At 43.4% G+C, this 19104-nt stretch overlaps 1 protein-coding gene and 1 pseudogene across 2 annotated transcripts in view; one reads left to right on the forward strand and one right to left on the reverse strand.

The window, feature by feature from the left end:
- ZNF235 (zinc finger protein 235) overlaps positions 1–15259 on the reverse strand; it is a 27695-nt gene extending 12436 nt beyond the window's left edge. Inside the window, exons 1-3 of one of the 2 annotated variants that reach the window (XM_029924941.1) lie at positions 15059–15259; positions 11961–12087; positions 11181–11264 (exon numbers count right to left, since the gene is read on the reverse strand). In XM_029924941.1, coding sequence (XP_029780801.1) covers positions 11181–11264; positions 11961–12087; positions 15059–15073 — 226 coding nt within the window. In that variant the 5' untranslated portion in view covers positions 15074–15259. Of the gene's footprint in view, positions 1–11168; positions 11265–11960; positions 12088–15058 lie in introns of both variants that reach the window. The other variant, XM_029924940.1, reaches the window with a different exon arrangement.
- Positions 883–1200, forward strand: LOC115280215 (annotated as a pseudogene).
- Positions 15260–19104: the final 3845 nt, after the last annotated feature.

Here is a 19104-nt window from a genome sequence, read left to right on the forward strand (position 1 = left end):
GGGGGGAAGACAGGTGGTGGTGATGGTGGAGGGCACTTAAGGGGAAGAGCACTGGGTGTTGCATGGAAAACAATTTGACAATAAAATATTATGGAAAAAAATAAAGTAATTAAAAAAATTTTTTTTAATTTTTAAATGCTTAAAAAAAAGAAAATACTTTGAAATAATGATGAAGGAACATTAAACCACAACTTCTGGCGTGTGGTTGAACAGCACTCAGAGATACTTTTATGGCTTTAAATGTTTATGTTAGAAAACAAGAAAGGTCTAAAATCAAAAACCTAGGGTTCCATCTCATGAAGCCATGAAAAAAGGTAATTAAGTAGGAAAGAAGAGTAAAAATCAAATAAATAGAAACAAGAGGAAAAACTCAACATTAGGCACGAAAGGATATCACTACAGATCATAAAGGCATTAAAATAAGGGGATTTTTCAACAACTTAGATAAAATGTACTAATTCCCTGAAACATACAAATATCCAAATCCGTAGCAAGAAAAGCAAAAAATCTTTTTAAAGAGTTCAGGAACTTAATTCATAAACAAAAACATTCTCATAAAAAGACCAGACGGCTTTGCCAGCGGCTTCCACTTAGCACTTAGGAAAGGAGTAATACCAGTCCTGTACACAAACCCTTCCAGAACAAAGAGGAAGACACACCTGAAGGTCACTGTGTAAGGCCAGTGTTACCGCGACAGCAAAACCAGAGAAAGACATCAAGTTACAAATCAGGATCTCCCCTAACCAAGGTACAAATATCCTTAATAAAGAGCAAACCTTCCTTGTTTTTAGAAGTGTAAGAAAAGAATCCTAGGAGAGAGCTGGACGTCCGGCTTGTGAGCGGGCACCCTCGCTTCGCGTACGACCAAAGAGCGATTTAAAAATGGGTGATGTGGAGAAGGGCAAGAAGATTTTTGTTCAGAAGTGTGCCCGGTGCCATACCGTGGAAAAGGGAGGCAAGCACAAGACTGGGCCGAATCTCCATGGTTTATTTGGGCGAAAGACGGGTCAGGCCCCTGGACTGACTTACAGGGACGCCAACAAGAACAAAGGCATCACCCGGGGAGAGGAGACACTGATGGGGCATTCGGAGAATCCCAAGAAGTACATCCCTGGAACAAAAATGACCTTCGCTGGCATGAAGAAGGCAGGGGAAAGAGCAGACTGGATAGCTTATCTCCAAAAAGCTGCTACGGAGTAATAGTTGGCTTTTGCCTTACTTATTACAAAACAAAAGTGTCTCATGACTCTATGTGTACCATATTTAAATTGATCTCATGCACCAGAATTCAGATCATGAATGGCTGACTGAATATTTCTTTTGGACGGTTCTGATTTAACTAAGATTGGGCTTGTGGTTAAATGAATATGACTAGCTTTTTGAATTTTGATAGTACTTCCGGTTCAGCAAGTGCTGGCACTGTTTTCCCCTTCAAAACAATGTGACTGGAATTAATTAGATATTTAGCTTTTCACAGAGATGATAAATGCCATCTCTAAACTTATAGGAGATTGGTTTTATATTTAGAGTTATATAACTGGTCACATTAATATATTTAAATACGAAGGAAATCCCTTCACTGTATCAGAACAGCAAGACTCAGCTGTGTTTCAGGTTGTGTTTGTTAGCCTGTTAAAGGCAAGGGCTGAAGATAAGCTGGCAATGTCCACTTTATCTTTTTTTTAGTCTTAAATATGCCAATTTAATTAAAATTCCTTGCATTTAAAATGTTGCCTTTTGCTTAAAAAAAAAGAAAAGAAAAAGCATCCTAGTACGTCCTGAGTAGGTCGGGTTAATCCCAGCATTCGAGGGCACAGGCCCCAGATGGGGTTGCGTCTGCTAAGCCCCATGCCACCACACCAGGACTTGGTACAATTTTGGCTCACCCAGAAATGCATCTTAAGCCTGTCGGCAATCCCCGGGTCCGCTGGAGTTAGGTAGCCTGCCATCCCCTCAAGGGCCAGTGCCCTGGCAATGACCACCCTGCTTCTGCAGCCTCACAGGACTTCCTTGTTCTACCTGGAAGTCGTTTAGTCTGTAGAGCTCCCTAGGGAGCTTTCCTATCCGCTCTCAGGAGGGCTGCCTGAGTCAGGAATCACTGCAGAAAGCCAGTAAGACCTTTAAAATTTAGTCGGCTGAAGTTTGGGTTTTAATAGAAGGAATGCAAGGTTGTTTGGACCTGTGAAATCGCCAGTACGTTTTATCATATTTGCAGCATACAAGAGAAAATGTTAGGATTATCTCAGTATTTTACGAAATGCTATTACCCGTTCATGATAAAAACTCTGAAACTAAGAACAGAAGGAAACTCAACCCAAAAAGAAAACCTACAGCCAACACCACTGTTGGTGCTGAAAGACTGATGCTGTCTACCTAGCTACCTACCCACCCAGCGGCATTCAGATCGGGAAGAAGAAAGATACAGTGCACGTTGTGAGTTTCCACATAGAAAATCTTTAGGGATGTACAAAAATGCTTCTAGAATATACCAATATGCGAAGACTGCAGGCTCCAAGTCTGATCTCAAAAATTAATTGTACTCGTATGAGGTAGAAGCAAATAAGTGAAAAATGAATTCTATTTATATAGTGTCAAAAAATAAAACACTCATGAAAAGTTAAAGATATATAGAAAGCCTATCTACTGAATGCTATAAAATGTGATAATGTGATTTACAATGACTATATATTTTGGTCTCCAGTTCCTGGCCCACAGATCCCCAAATCCTTGGAATTTCCCAAGGGAAAAGAACAATGGGAGCATCTTTGTTATAGTATTTGGTCTCTTCTCCTCAGTTCCTGAAAGCCTTCCATAGCCATAAAGGTGAAATGGGTGTCCGGCACTTGCTAACAAACCTCTTTCAACCACATCTGAATTCTGGTTAATGAAGTGACTTCTGGAAATCCTCTAAGGATGGGAGGCTGGTTGCCATGAAGCCAACCTTGAGTATAGGATTGGAATTTTTAGTCTCATCCCCCGACCTCTGGGGAGGGGAGAAGGGCAGAAAGCTGAACCAATCACTAATAGCCAACGACGTAATTGATCATATCTAACTAATGAGGCCTCCATAAAAAGCCAAAATGGGAGGGCCTGAGGAACTTTTAGGTTGGTGGACACGTGGAGATGCAGGGAGAGTCGTGAGCCCAGAGAGAGTCTGGAAGTTCCGCACCCCTTCCCACATGCTTTGCCCTATGCATCTCTTCCTTATGGCTGTCGAGTTATAACCCTTTATAATAAACTGATAAGCTAGTAAGTAAACTGTATCTCTGAGTTCTGTGAGCTGCTGAAGCAAATTAATTGAACCCAAGGTTGGATTTGAGGGAAACTCTGAAGAACAGTTAACAACCTGGCCTTCTAACTGGCCTCTGAAAGAGGGTGAAGGTGACAGGTAGGAACCCTGTAGAACAGAGCCTTCAACCTGTAGGATCTGATGCTACATCTAGACAGACGGTGTCAGAATTGAGTTGAAATGTACGACACCTAGCTGTTATGTTGACTAACTGCTTAGTATGGCAGTAACCCCCCATTTATTAGAACTGGTATTAAAATTATAGAACTCACGAATTGTGAGGTCATGGCCAGAGAGCCAAAGTCGGACACTCAGCCAACCAAGCCACTCAGGCACCCCTGTCCTATCACTTTCAAGCTATGTATGTTCTTAGATATAAAGTTTCTTTTTTTTCCCCCATAATATTTTATTGTCAAATTGTTTTCCATACAGCACCCAGTGCTCTTCCCCTTAAGTGCCCTCCACCCATAGACCACTTATAGCTGGATCATGTTGTTTTATTTTTTTAAGCCATTCTTCCAATTTATGCCTTTTGATTGGCATAAATGCCAATCAAATGCATTTGAGAGGACAGATACTACATGGCTGTCTGGGTCAATATTGCCTTAATGAGAACATTTGCGCATTCTCACAATTGTAAAGTTTCCTTTCCTTCTCCATTTTGGTGACCAATACTACTGTAAATTTGTGGGTTTTTTTTTTTTTGTAGTTCACGGGGTATTAATATGTTGGAGTACTATGTAAATTTAAAGAGGTCATAAACAGAAAAGAAAAGGAGTGGAACATGGTCCCACTGCTGTAAGAGACGCTGGCTTGATGAAGAGACTCTCCAGTTTAGGCTGCCACCTAAAAGATTTTGGAGATTTGAGTTTTACTCCAGTCCCTAAAGATGATCTCTACAACAACCTGATTGTGAATCCTCGCTCAGTGGGCCTTGCCAACCAGGAACTGGCTGAGGTGGTTAGTAGAGCCGTGTCAGGTGGCTACAGCCAGGTCACAGTGGGAGGTGATCTGCTGTCAGCACAGAACCTGCTTTGGATCCTCTGATCCCCTGCTCATGTGCTTTCTCAAAAACAAACAAACATTCAAAGAAAAAGGAAAAGAAAAAAGAAAGAAAAGAAAGTGACAGAAGATATCCCATACAAAAGAGAGCTGGATGGCTCTACTGATGTCAGAGAAAATAGACGCTTAAGTCAAAAATTGTTACAAGAAACAATCTATACTCATAAAAGAGTCAAGGCACCAAGAAGATATAAAAATTACAAATAGATATATGCTAAACATCAGAATTCCAATTATGTGAGGCAAATGTAAACGGAACTGAAGGGATAAATGGCTATCAGTAGTGACAGAAAGAACAGTCAATATTCTGTGCTCAGTAATGAAAAGAACCAGACAAAGTATCAAGGAAACATAGAACTTAACACTACAAGCCTAACTGGACCTAACATACACCGGAAATACCACCCAACAACAGCAATATTCATTTTTCTCAAGTCATTCTCCAGGGCAGACCATATGTGAAGACATCCAAAGACTCAACAAATTTAAAACGATTGAATGAAATCATACAACAAACTTTTCTAATCACAATGGACTGAAGCTAGAAATCAAAAGCAGAGGGAATGTTGGAAAATTCACACACATGTGGAAATTAAAACATGATAAGTAACCAATGAATCAAAGAAAAACAATCACAAAGAATCAGAAAATATCTGGAGACAAATGAAAAAGAAAATCCAGTGTACCAAAACGTAGGGGATGCAAGGAAAGCAATGCAAAGAGAAACTTTTTATCTGCGAATGCTTGCATCAAAAAGAGATCAAACAATTCCCCTTCTGGATATATATCCAAAGGAAACAAAATCACCATTCAGAAAAGATATTTACACCCCCACGTTCACTGCAACATTACTGACAACAGCTGAGACATGGAAACCATTTACGTGTTCACCAACTAATGAACAGATAATGAAAATGTGACACACACACACACACAGGAATATAATTCAGCAATAAAAAAAAGAAGAAAATTCGTGACATCATGGATGGACTCTGAGGGCATTATGCTAAGTGGAATAAGTCAGACACAGAAAGACAAATACCCTATGATCTCATTTATGTGTGGAATCTAAAAATGTCAAATTTACAGAAACAGAGATCAGATTTGTGGTTGCAAGAGTTGGGGGTGGGGTGGGTGAATGGTGTAAAAGTGGCTAAAAGCTATAAACTTTTCAATATAAGATAGTAAGTTCTGGGGCTATGGTGTACAACATGACAACTATAGTTAACAATACTGTATTGTATGTTTGAAAGTTTCTAAAGAGTCGATCTTAAAAGTTCTCAACACAAGGAGAAAAATTAACTATATGAGGTAATGGATGTTAACTTATTACAGTAACCATTTTGTAATATATACAAATATCAATTTATTATGTTGTACAACTTAAACATTATATGTCAATTTTAATTCAATAAACTGGAAAAAATAAAAATGATCTCAAACCAAATATAAAATTTTATATCATAAGGAACTAGAAAAAGAACTAAACCCAAAGTGAGCATAAGGAAATACAAAAGAACAGAGATAAATATTAAAATAGAGGATAAAAAAAACAAAGAAAATCAATGAGTAAAGATTCTGGTTTTTCGAATATATCAACAAAATGGACAAACATTTAGCTAGAGTGGCTAGGAAAAAAGAGAAGACTCAAATTACAAAATTAGAAATGAAAGTGAAGATGTTACTGCTGACAGAGAAACATAAAAGATTATAAAAGAGCACTGTGAACAACTGTATGTCAACAAATTGGATAACCTAGATAAAACGGACAAATTCCTAGAAACATAAACCTACTAAGGCAGAATTATGAAGAAACAGGAAACCTAAACAGACCTGTAACTACTAAAGAGATTGAATCAAAAACTTCCCACCAAAGAAAAGCCAGGACCAAACTGAACTGGTGAATTCTACCAAGCGTTTAAAGAAAAACACCAATCCTTCTTAAATCTTCCTTCAAAATACTGAAGAGGAGAGAATGTGTCCTTACTTACTCTGTGAGGCCAGTACTTCCCAACAATTAAGCCAGACAGAGACACAGTAAAAAAGGAAACTACAGACAAACATCCCTATGAACACTGATCTAAAAATACTAGCAAACCAAATTCAGTAGTCTATGAAAAGGATACTACAATGTGGCCAAGTGGGATTTATTCCTGGAATGCAAGGATGGTTCAACACACAAAAATCAATGTGATGTGCCATTTAAAAGAATAAAGGAAAAACTCTATAATCATTTCCGTTGATATAGAAAAAACATGACAAAACTTAAAAATACTTTCATAATTAAAAAAACTCAACAAAGAATGGAGAGATACTACCTCAACGTAATGAAGTCTGAAATGAAAAACATAGAGCAAAACATCAGACTCAATGACGAAAGACTGAAAGCTTTTCTCCTCCAATACTGGGAATAAGGCAAGGATGCCTACTTTTGTTCTTAATATTCAACACTGTACTGGAAGTTTGGGCCTGAGAAATTGGGCAAGAAATAAAAGGCATGAACAAATATGAACAGATAACGAAAATGTGACCCACACACACAGAAATATGATTCAGCCATAAAAGAGCAGAAAATTTGTGACAACATGGATGGACTCTGAGGGCATTATGCTAAGTGGAATAAGTCAGACACAGACAAATACCCTGTGATCTCATTTATGTGTGCAATCTAAAAATACCAAATTTACAGAAACAGAGATCAGATTTGTGGCTGTGAGTCGGGGGTGGGGTGGGTGATGGAAATTGGAAAGGAAGATGTAAAATTATTTATGTTCATAGATGATACAATCTTGTGGGAAGCTGCCAGAAGAACAAAGATCAACCGCCTGCAGGCAGGGCAGGGCCCCTCAGGCGCTGGGCTGAAGCTGCAGTTTTGGTTCCTCCCCCACCCTAACATTATAATCACTTGACCCTGTTTTCTAGCAACCAACCTAGGTCAGCTGCCTTGCTTCCCACCTTGAACCTTTTATAAGGTGTGTGTGTTTTTTAAATAAATGAGGCTTGATCAGAGACTGTGTCTTGCCTCCACTCTCTGTGCTCCCTGCCCCCCAGTTCTCACTCCCTCCCTCAGGAACCTGCGTTGACCGACCTGCCAGATGGGACACAATCTTATATGTAGAAAGCCCAAGAGGGGAAAAGAGGTGGTGGTGATGGAGGAGGGCACTTGTGGAGAAGAGCACCGGGTGTTATATGGAAACCAATTTGACAATAAACTATTTTTTAAAAAAAAAGTAAAAAAAAAAAAAAGCAAAAAAAAAAAAAAAACCCTGTTAAATGAATTCAGCAAAGTAGCACCATACAAAGCCACACACAGAAACCAGTTGCATTTCTACATACAAACAGCAAATAATGAGAAAAGGAAATCAGAGAAATACAAACCAAAACCACAATCAGATACCACCTCACATCTGCCAGAATGGCTAACATTAACAACTCAGGCAACGACAGATGTTGGCGAGGATGCGGAGAAAAAGGATCTCTTTTGCACTGCTGGTGGGAATGCAGACTGGTGCAGCCGCTCTGGAAACCAGTATGGAGGTTCCTCAAAAACTGAAAAATACAACTACCCTACACCTAGCAAGTGCACTACTAGGTATTTACCGAAAGGATACAGGAGTGCTGTTTCGAAGGGGCACAAGCACCCCAAAGTTTATAGCAGCGCTGACAATAGTGAAAGTATGTAATGAGCCCAAATGTCCATTGACAGATAAATGGATAAAGAAGATGTGGTGTATATATACAATGGAATATTACTTGGTGATCAAAAAGAATAAAATCTTGCTATGTGCAACAACATGGTTGGAACTAGAGTATACTGTGCTAAGTGAAATAAGTCACCCGGGGAAAGACAAATGTCATATGAGTTCACTCATATATGGAACTTAAGATACAAAACAGATGAACATAAGGGACAGGAAACAAAAATAATATAAAAACAGGGAGGGGGACAAAACAGAAACTCCTAAATATAGAGAACAAACTGAGGTTTGCTGAAGGGGCTGTGGGGCGGCGGGGGATGCGCTAAATGGGCAAGAGGCATTAAGGAACCACTTGTTGGGATGAACACTGGGTGTTATATGCAGGGGATGAGTCCCTGGATTCTACTCCTGAAATCAGTATTACACCATATGCTAACTAACTTGGATACAAATTTTTAAAAAAATTCTATATGCAATAGCATCAAAAAGAATAAAACACCTGGGAATTAACTTAACCAAGGAGGTGAAAGACATGTACACTGCAAACTACAAAACACTGATAAATTAAAAACATAAAAAAATGGAATGATAGTCCATGTTCATGGATTGGAAGGTTTAACACTGTTAAGATATCAATGTTTCATAGCCAAAGGATCTATAGATTCAATGCAATCTCTACCCAAATGCCAATGATACAGAAACAGAAAAACCCATCCTAAAGTCACATGGAATCTCAAGAGACCCTGAGTAGCCAAAACCTTTAAAAAAGAAAAAAAGTTGGAGGTAGTCACTTCCTGATTTCAAAACTCAGTATAAAGCTGCTGTAGTCAAAAAAGTGTGGTACTGGCAAAAAGACATACAGACCAAGGGAATAGTCTACAAGGCCCAAAAATAAACCACTGCATACACGGTCAAATGGTTTTTGACAAGAGTGCTAAGACCATTCAATGGGAAAAGGACAGTCTTTTCAATAAATGGTGCTGGAAATATTGGATATCTATGTGCAAAGGCATGACGCCAGACCTTTCCTTATACCATAGTCACAGATTCCCTCAAAACACATCAAAAATCAAAACATAGGAGCAAAAACTAAAACTCCTAGGAGAAAGCATGCAGCAAAAGCTTTGTGATATTGGATGTGACAATGATTTCTTGGCTAGGACACCAAAGGCACAGGGAAGAAAGGACATATTTGAAAACTTCATGAAAATTAAAAACTCTTGTGCATCAAAAGACACTATCCATAGAGAAAAGGCCCACATACAAAATGAGAAAATACTTGTAAATCCTGTATCTGATACAGGATTAGTATTCAGAACACAGAGAACTCCTAAAACTCAAAAGAAAACAATCAGATTCAAAAATGGACAAAAGACTCACACAGACATTTCTCCTAAGATACACAAATGGGTACTAAGCACATGAAAAGATGATCGACAAAGCTAGTTATCAGAGAATTGCAAATCACCACGAAATAGCACTTCGTACCCGTTAGGGTGGTATTGTTAAGGGGGAAACAAAACCAAAGAACACAAGTGTTGGTGAGGATGAAGAGAACTGGAGCCCTGGCGCGCTGCTAGTGGGGACATAAAATAGTGCAGCCAATGTGAAACCAGTACGGCGGTGCCTCAGAAACTAAAAATACAGCTACCAGGGGCACCTGGGCGGCTTAGTCGGCTAAGCATCTGACTCTTGATTTCAGCACAGGTCATGATCTCATGGCCCTGAGACAGAGCCCCACTCAGGCTCTGTGCTGAGCATGGACTCTGCTTAAGAGTCTCTCTTTCCCTTTCGCTCTGCGCCCCTCCCCCGCTTGCGCTCTCTCTCCCTCCCTGCCTTCCTTCCTCCCTCAAGGGAAAAAAAATTGGGGCGCCTGGGTGGCTCAGTCGGTTAAGCATCGGACTTCGGCTCAGGTCATGATCTCACAGTTCGCGGGCATCGGGCCCTGTGCGGACAGCTCAGAGCCTGGAGCCTGCTTCGGATTCTGTGTCTCCCTCCCTCTCTGCCCCTCCCCTGCTCGCGCTCTCTCTCTCCATCTCTCAAAAATAAATAAAAAACATTTAAGAAAAATAGAATTACCAATACGATCCAACACTTCCGTTCTGGATATACACATAAATAACAGAAAGCACGGACCTGAACAGATATTAGTACATACGTTTTCACAGCAGCATTTTTCACAATAACGAAACGGTACAACCCAAATGTCCAACAATGGATGAAGAAAACGTGATATGTACATAAAACACGATGCCATTCAGCCATAAAAAAGGAGGAAATTCTGGCGTACATTACAACATGATCAACCTTGAAGACGTTATGCTAAGTGAAATAAACCAGATGCAAATGGCAAACGCCGCATGATTCCGCTTACACTTACATGAGGTACCTGAAATAGTCAAATCCAGACAGAAAGGAGAACAGCGGTCACCAGGAGGTGGGTAAGAGAAGAACAGGGAGCATGGTTTATGGTGTAGGGTTTTGGTATGGGATGGAAACTTCTGGAGGTAGACAGTGTGAATGATTGCACAACAGCGTGGATATACTTAAGGCCCGCTTAAAGATGGCTGAAGTAAGTTGTATGTTACGCGTACTTCACCACAATGTAAAAATCCGATGTGCTAATGGGCCTGGTGGTATAGTGCTTACATGTAAATTAAGACAAGTCAGGGACCTGGAGGGTGCCAGGAGGTGGCACGTTAAGTCATGGTCAGATAAGGCCCTGGGTGAAAGGACATCGGACAGACAGGAGCGAGTGAGAAAGCAGGAGGGGCGGACTGGCAGCGTTCTGGCCGGGGAAGAGAATGGAAAAGGTCCTGGGGCAGAAGCACATTTGTGCCGTGAGGCTGGCAGACCGAAGGAGGGGGCGTGCCTGGAGAAAAGTGCAGAAGGAATGGTGAGGTCGGGGGAATGAGCCCATACCACAGAACCTTCCAGGCCCCTGGAACACGCTGGGTTTTACTCTGAGCGAGAGGAGCCCGGAGGGACTGAAGCAGAGGAGTGACGGGACGGGACTCATGTTTTCAAGGGCCTCTCTGGCTGCGGCATGAAGATTAACCAGCCGGCGGGCAGACGGACGGGACCGTCGCCATCCAGGACCCGAGCTGCGCCATTCTTACCCGCGTGCCCACCTCTCTGAGCGTGCACGTCCTTCACGCAGAGCTTTTCCTCCCTCTCCAACTGGGATATCATGTCTGGTTTGGAGGAGGAATGCCCTGTGAACAGAGGGGATGCGAGTGAAAACGGGAAGGGCCGGAGGGCTGAACGCTCCGGTTCCCACCCAGGAAGGAGGCTGTGCGCCGCCCACGGCGGTGCTTCCCGGTCGCTTCTCGGTCACGACCCACAGTGAGCAACACGCTCGGTCTCCCTAGAAATCTGTTAGTGCCACACAAATTACTGAAATAAATGAGCCAATGAACGGTTTCTAACCACTGTTTTCCGCACGTCCTTCCCAGTCGGACGCCCCTCACTGTAACGCTTCAAGGTGCGCCACCGCTAAGGGCCTCTGTCCTGTTCTCTGTTCCGTGAATATTCTAGATTGGGAGACTGCTGATGCCATTCGCCAATGCCCTGACCCAGCAATGCCTCATGATCTAGGAGTTTTAAAAGGAAATATGAAATACGGAGCCAGGTGAAGACAAGCTTAACTGTTCATTTACACGAGACAACATGTGCCTTGGAATGAAGACCAGAAACAGGTGTCTGCGTGTTCTAAAGGGACTAGAAGACTCTGGTCTCTGAGGAGCCCTGAAGCCTTAAACGACTAGGCGGAGGGAAGGGACGTCCTTCAACATCCTAATATGCACAGGACAGCCCTCGCGACAAAGAATTATCTGCCCCCAAATGCCAACAGTGCCAAGGTTAGGAAACCCTGCTTGTGGGGACGAGCGACAGAAAGGTCTTGTGCTCACCCAGAGAGACCAGGTTCCGGAAGTTCTCCAGCATCACGTCTCGGTACAGCTCCCTCTGGGCGGGGTCCAGCAGCCCCAGCTCCTCCTCCGTGAAGACCACGGCCACGTCCTTGAACGTCACTGCCTCCTACGACACCAAGCACACTCAACCTCAGTCTCGCACCCGGTGGCCGCTGGGAGCGGGGCAGCACGGAGGAGGTGGCGAGAGGCGGGAAGCTGCTCCCGATCCTGAGGGAACCGAGCACCTCTGCTTTCTCTTCTTCCCCTTCCGCGTTCCCACCAAAAATGCTAGGGCCGCGCAGGGGAGGGGAAGGGAAGGGAAGAAAAGTTAAAACACCTTGGGTACAGGTAACGTGGAGGCTCTTTACATAGTTAAGTCTCTAGAACTGTCACTGTCCAATCAGGGCATACACGTTTTACAGTTTGACGGACAGCGCCGAATTTTATAAGAAATTTTGAGCAAATCAGTCCCAACGGTATTTAATAGTGCCCACCTTGTTCTCTCACTGGGAACTACCGCTATTTCATCAATGCCTGTGGGTCTAACAGGCCTTCAGCACCCCTGCTCTGCCCACTCCTGGCTGGTCCCCTAACTTAGTCCTCCGTCTCCTGATCTAACAGGACTACATCGTCCGGAGCTGGAAGGGATCAAATGAGAATAAAGAACTTAGGACACCGTCGGACTTGCATTAAGTATTCAACAAACGTCAGCCGTCACTTCTTGTCATTCTTGTTCCTGGTTGCCTACCGGTCCACAAAAGTGGGATCTAGAATATATTTAATGATTCCATGTAATTAAACAGTATGCTAATTTTTTAAGTTATTAATAATGCTGCAAAAAATTTTTATACAGATCTCAGCCAACTGTCTTGGATGGGTTCCAGGAAGTAGCATTTGCACTCTTGAAAAATACACACCTTGATTTTGCGAATTTAATGCAATTACCCCAATTACCTTTTCCTGTAAGAGACTCTAAGTCTCCCGGATTCGCTATACTCCGGCCCTAACTGGGGGCACCTGGCTGGCTCCATCCATGGACTCTTGATCTCAGGGCTGTGAGTTTGAGCCCCACGTACGGTGAAGAGATCATTTAAAAATAAAATCTTTAAAACAAAACAAACAAAACAGTCTTTTCGACACAGTGTGGCAACTACACTCAAATAATATAAGATCATCTTTCGAGGTTTTTCACATATTACCTGTTCATTTCCTTTGTTCAAAATCCTACTGGAGTTTCTTATGCATGGGTAAAATTCCTGAGACTATTACGCCTTTTTTCTAGCGTGTATAAATTCCCAACCTCACCCCCCGCCCCCCCGCAACACACACACACTCCTGTTTCCTATTTGTGTCCTAACCTCTTCTGCACGGAAATAAAAAGTAACTCTAGCTAGTGTTTTGAACACCTACATACTAAACAACGACTTGATGCATCTGACGTAGAAGAGAGCAGCACTCTGAAAAGTATCAGGTGAGGACAGTGTTATGTTTGGGGTCCTCCCCCCACCAGACCTGCCAGCACACATGTAGCCTGGCCTCAGGTCTCAGAACAGAGAAGTCTCTTTCCTTCTGGGTCTTTCCATTTACCCTGACTGGACACCTGGAACTCCCAGCTGAGGCAATGGGAACTTTAGTGTCAGCCGGGCCCGGAGTAGGTTTCAGGCGGTATCTGAAGGCTCATAAACCGGTTTCTTCAAGTTAAAATGCAGAGAAGACCAAGTATATCCTCACACTGCTGTGGCCGGGCAGATCCCTAGTCCTCAAGATTTTTATTTTTTTTTAAATTTTATTTATTTTAAGATTTTTAAAAGTTAAGTATGGGGGCACCCTGGTGGCTAAGTCAGCCAAGCGTCTGACTTCCGCTCAGGTCACGATCTCACAGTTCATAGTTTGAGTCCCACGTCGGGGTCTGTGCTGACAGCTCAGAGCCTGGAGTCTGTCCAGATCTGTGCTTCCCCCTCTCTGTGCCCCCTCCCACTCCTCGTGGGCTCTCTCTTGCAAAAGTAAACATAGAAAGATAAAATAATAAGTATGTGCATCTTTAAAACATGCATGGCAATGAATAAAACAATATTTAACTAGAATGCACACATGGTTTAACGTAGAATAAAAAACGAATCTAGCGTTTTAAAAAAAATATTTAAATTTTTAAGTGAGTTCTACACCCAATATGGGGCTTGAACTAACAACCCCAAGATCAAGAGTCACATATTCTACCCCCTGAGCCAGCCAGGCGCTCTCAGAATCTGGCTTTTTTTGGTGGGAAACAGCTAACATTATTTTCTGAGTTCATCTCTGGCGGAGTCTGCTGCACCAAGCCATACTGTAGACATTCTTATCACAAAGTTTGAGGCACAACATGTGAGAAAACAATCGGGTCCCTAGAACATTAAAGAGAAAAAAAATGACTTCTCAGAATTTCTGTACGGGGGGCAAAGGTTATATGGAAGCCAACTGTTAGTGCAAACATCTCTAATGGTAAAATCCACATATATATGGAGACTGGGGTAAAACATCAGGTAAATTACAGAAAATAACATGACAATTTACATGGTAGTTAATGTAAAATTGCATTTAAAAAATCCAACACGGAGGGCACCTGGGTGGCTCAGTGGGTTGAGTCTGACTCTTGATTTCAGCTCAGGTTATGGTCTGTTTATGGGGTTGATGGGCTCTACACTGACAGCTCAGACTCCGCTTGGGATTCTCTCTCCTTCTCTCTCTCTCTGCCCCTCTCCCACTCACTCACACTCTTTCTCTTTCTCTCTCAAAATAAGTACACATTAAAAGAAATAAAACATTAAAAATCCAAAATGCTATTTAGACTGTGATTACAAATCTAGACATGGAAACACAAATGAGAAAGAACACGGGGAAATTAAACCTGTTCATTTGCAAACATGTTTATAATGTGCGAGTTTTTTCATATTAATTTTCACGCTGTGATTTGGCAATAAACAAAAAGCAAGAGGCTGGTATACAACAATTATTTAAGTGCCTTGGGTTCCCCTTTACCTTTCCCAAGTAGCGGGGAAATGTGTCCAAACATTGCGAAAGGAGAGGTCATTTTAAGGAACAGAAAGGCAAAACCAACTTACCTGGAATTTGGTCATTTCTCTCCTTTTCCTTTTGGGGCAGGGCAGAGTTCTGGGAAGGCAAAGCTGCGGAAGGGAAGCCGTCAGGAGAGCCGTCAGTCCGCACGGCACTTGTGGGACCCCGAGAGGTGCCCCTTTCTCCAGGCAGAATTGAGAACAGGGGCTGGATTCCAGCTTCCTCTGGGCTCCCTCGGCCAGCTGCCTGAGCTCATGACCAGTCCCTCACCCAAGTGCTTCTGGGAGCTTCCAGAGTTTTCTTGAGCCTGGCTGTCAGAAGAAATGATATAACTTAACGGGACCAAGGTGCCTGGGTTCAGGCTCTGCATTTCTACTTATTATTTTCTACTCACTAGCAGTGTAAACATTAAGCAAGTTATCAATCTATGCCTCAATCCAGTCACCTGAAAATGGGTATAATCATAACGCGGCTCTTCCCTAACGCATCAGAGAGGCAGATGCTTTCACGCTTCACAAAACTTTCCTTGCACATGTGCTTTCCAGAAAATAAATCTTTTCAGAAACCCAGAATTCAAAGATGAATGCTCCAGATGGCAAGTCACTGTTACCCTAGGAAAGTCTAATTATTATTTTTTTTAATGTTTAATTTACTTTTGAGACACAGAGAGAGAGAGAGAGAGAGAGAGAAAATCCAAGCAGGCTCCAGGCTCTGAGCTGCTGCACAGTGCTTGGCTTGGGGCTCGAACTCACCAACCGCGAGATCGTGACCTGAGCCCAAGTCAGACGCTCAATCGACTGAGCCACAGGTGCCCCTAGGAAAGTGTAATTCCGACTGGCTGTCCCACAGTGATCTGTTCCGCTGCTAATGATAAACTGCCATGATTTTCTCCCAATGACACCCTTTTAAAAGGTGTAGTTACTTGACCACGTTCTTAAGCTGGAAGAGCCTCAACAAAGTTTCTTCTCCCATATGCATGAAGGCAAAAAATGACTAATTAAAACCGCAGGCTAAGAAATCCTGTTGCATTTTAAATTAACAACACGGAGCTATTACACGGAGCTATTTCTGAAGCTATTATTCGGAACCTTTAAGGACTCAGCACACCGCAGGCACTGCGCGAGGCCAGGAGCAGGACTGCTTTTCTGGGATAACCCACAGAGAACTTCCTCCCAGGATCCAGATGGAGACAACTCTACTTTCTAATCAAGGGTCTGGGAAGAGTCCAGGAAGCCCGGAACGGCCCCACAGCAGAGATCGGGGAAAGGGCCAGTGGAGCTGCAGCCGGGGCTCCGACCCCACGCCCCGACGCCGGGCTCTCGGGAGCTTCCAAATAACAGGGGCCCGATATTGTGACAGCATTCCTGGCACCACCCGACTTTTACAGGCACCAGGCACTGGTTTTAAGCTTTCCATACATAATTTCCTTTAATTCTCAGAATACTTATTGGGCAGGCACTAACCCTTTTGAGCCATGGGGAAACGGAGGCAGGGAGGTGTTAGTCACTCGCCCACTGTGTCACCGCGGGGCGCACGCACAGCCCGCTGGAGCGGTGCGGGAAGAGCTCCCGGCGCGGCGAGCGCGCGACACCTTCAAACTCCGCACGCCACGCACGCCCGCCCCGACGCGGAGGCTTCGTCCAGCGGAGGCACTCCGCCGCCGCCGCCTCCGTCCCTGCCCTCCGCCTCCGGCAGCGGCTCCCCTGCCCCAGGAGCGAGGACCCAGAGGCTGCCGGCCTCACGCCGAGGCCGAGAAGGCTCGGAGGGACCGCAAAGGCGCGGGGTTAACTCACCTCCCTGCCAAGAATCTCGGCCCGACCTCGCCTTCCTGAAGCGGAAGTGTCCCCGACTCTACCCGGCTCCTGGACCACACTTCCCAGAATGCCCCTACGGAAACGCCTCGGATTTCACGCAACTCCTGAACTACATTTCCCAGAATGCACCTTGCGGGACCGCGCTTCTCACCGCTGGCTCTTGTTTTGGGCTGTGTTAGGTGCAGGTTGATTGAGTCACTTCTCTGGTGCTGTAACTATCAGATTTCTTTTTGTTTTCTTCATTTCTTAGAGCTCACGAGAAAACAATTGCGAGTTGAAAAAGTCCGTCGTATGAAAGAAAAACGAACCAAAATTTTTAGGGAAGGCTGAAAATGGGAAACGTCAAAGTGACTTGCGCTGAACCACCTAACGCAGAACCTGGGGGACGCTGGCTCTCAAACTTGCATCAAATGCCAGCTCTCCGATATCTCCAATAGCACCGTCGGATAATAAACGGTGGTATTGCTAATTGCAGTTGAGAACACCACCGCGAAGGACACGGCACCTGGACACGGACACGAAGTCAAGGTTGGAATTTAATGAGAATTCCGAGTTCGGCTTAAAGCGCGTCTTTCAGTGCGACGGACGTGATTAGACTCACGTGAGGCTCACGGTACTACAGGCCAGGATTGGGGAGAACAGCAAGAGTTTTTAGGTGCCAACTATTGCTTTCTTTCGAGGAGATTGGAGAGTTGATGGACCTTGTGGAAGTTTTTGTGTTGAACAATCAAGCACTTTGCTTGGACAGGAATCCCCTGGAGAAGTAAAACGCGTGCTAATGACGAGTGAACAGTTATGTTAACGTAGACGGTAGACGGTGGTAAGGGAGGTAGGTAGATAGGAAGTTTCGGTGGCCAAGCTGTTTCACGCTGTATCCTGTGCGGAGGGGAAGGAACAGAAGAAAGGGGAGTGTGTTTGTCTCCTCTGCCTCCTTTATTCCGCAAGGCACCTACGGGCTCTTGACATCGTTTTGTAGCATGAGCTTTTCATTCCAATATGCTAAGAATTTACAGAAAGTTGATACAAACGTTGATTATGCCTAAAAGGGAAATATTTTGAACTTCACTTAAAAAAATGAGTTGTTTTTTTAAAAAGTCAAGTAAAAAAAATCTAATTGGCTTTATTTAACCATTCATGAATTCAGCAGCATCCCTTCTAGTAAATGTAAGGGAGCTCCCAAGAATTTTCCAAAGTAAGACCTTGTGCTCCTTACCTGAGCCCAAGAACCCACCCAGTTTATACCAGCTCTCAGAGCATGCCCATAGCCCCTTCCCCTTATCCACAGCTCCCTCTGCTTCATTATACTATTGAAGTCTCCACCCAGAGAGGAGCACAAGATTCATTAACATAACATAGGCTGCATGTATAGGCAGGTTTTCTAAGTACCTATGAACAACCTTATGCGCTCCTTTGCATAAAACGACAGAGCCTCTTATTGAATATTCATCCTAATATTTAAATTAGGGAAGTCACAGCTTTGGAAGTTATTCCCTGTGATCTCTTTGTTTGCTGCAAATAAAATTTCCTTTGTGTGACAGCTCCACTTGGTGTAGTCTCTTTGTAACTCACTGAGGAGCAAAGTCACATTAGTTTGGTGGCAGAACCAAACTAAAATGGAGTCTCTTAGGTCAGGGAGAAAATGGAGATGGTTAACACAGATGCAAAAAGGAAACTTAACCTAACCTTACAGGAATTTACAGCTCATGTCAGAAATCAGTGGAGGACACCAGCCAGTCCCCAAATGCCAAGGCTGTTCACGGCCATGTCTAGACTTGCTTTCCTTGACGCAGCTACCCTGATCCAAATAAGAAAGACCACTAGGCAACCAATTAGCTAAAGAAGCCAAACGACTTCCATATTTATCCCATAAATACCCCCTTAGTCTGTCAACAACTCAGAACTCATCATTTCCGTAGCCTTGGCATTCCCGATTTGCAGGTCACAAGCCTTGCAGTAAACTCGTCCTGCTTTGTCTCATTCATGCAGAAATGGCTTTTTGACCTACCCAATCCCTATTCAGATTCTCCAGTTACCTCCCAAATCTCTCATAACTGGTTTGTCCAGGTCAGTGTCCAGAGTTTTTCATTCTGTTTATCAACTCATGTGCATTTATCCTCGAATACTGACCTTTCAGTTTATCTCTTCAGACCTTCGACCTGTGGAGGAATCGGGTCAGTTGTCCCGATGTCCCACTTAAAGGGACCCAGAAAACTGGATCTCTCCAATTATTTTTTGCGTCATTAAATAATTTGTTATTCTGTGTATTTCCTGTAAAGCTT

Source organism: Suricata suricatta, chromosome 16, assembly GCF_006229205.1.
Source record: "Suricata suricatta isolate VVHF042 chromosome 16, meerkat_22Aug2017_6uvM2_HiC, whole genome shotgun sequence".
Classification (NCBI taxonomy): Eukaryota; Metazoa; Chordata; class Mammalia; order Carnivora; family Herpestidae; genus Suricata; species Suricata suricatta.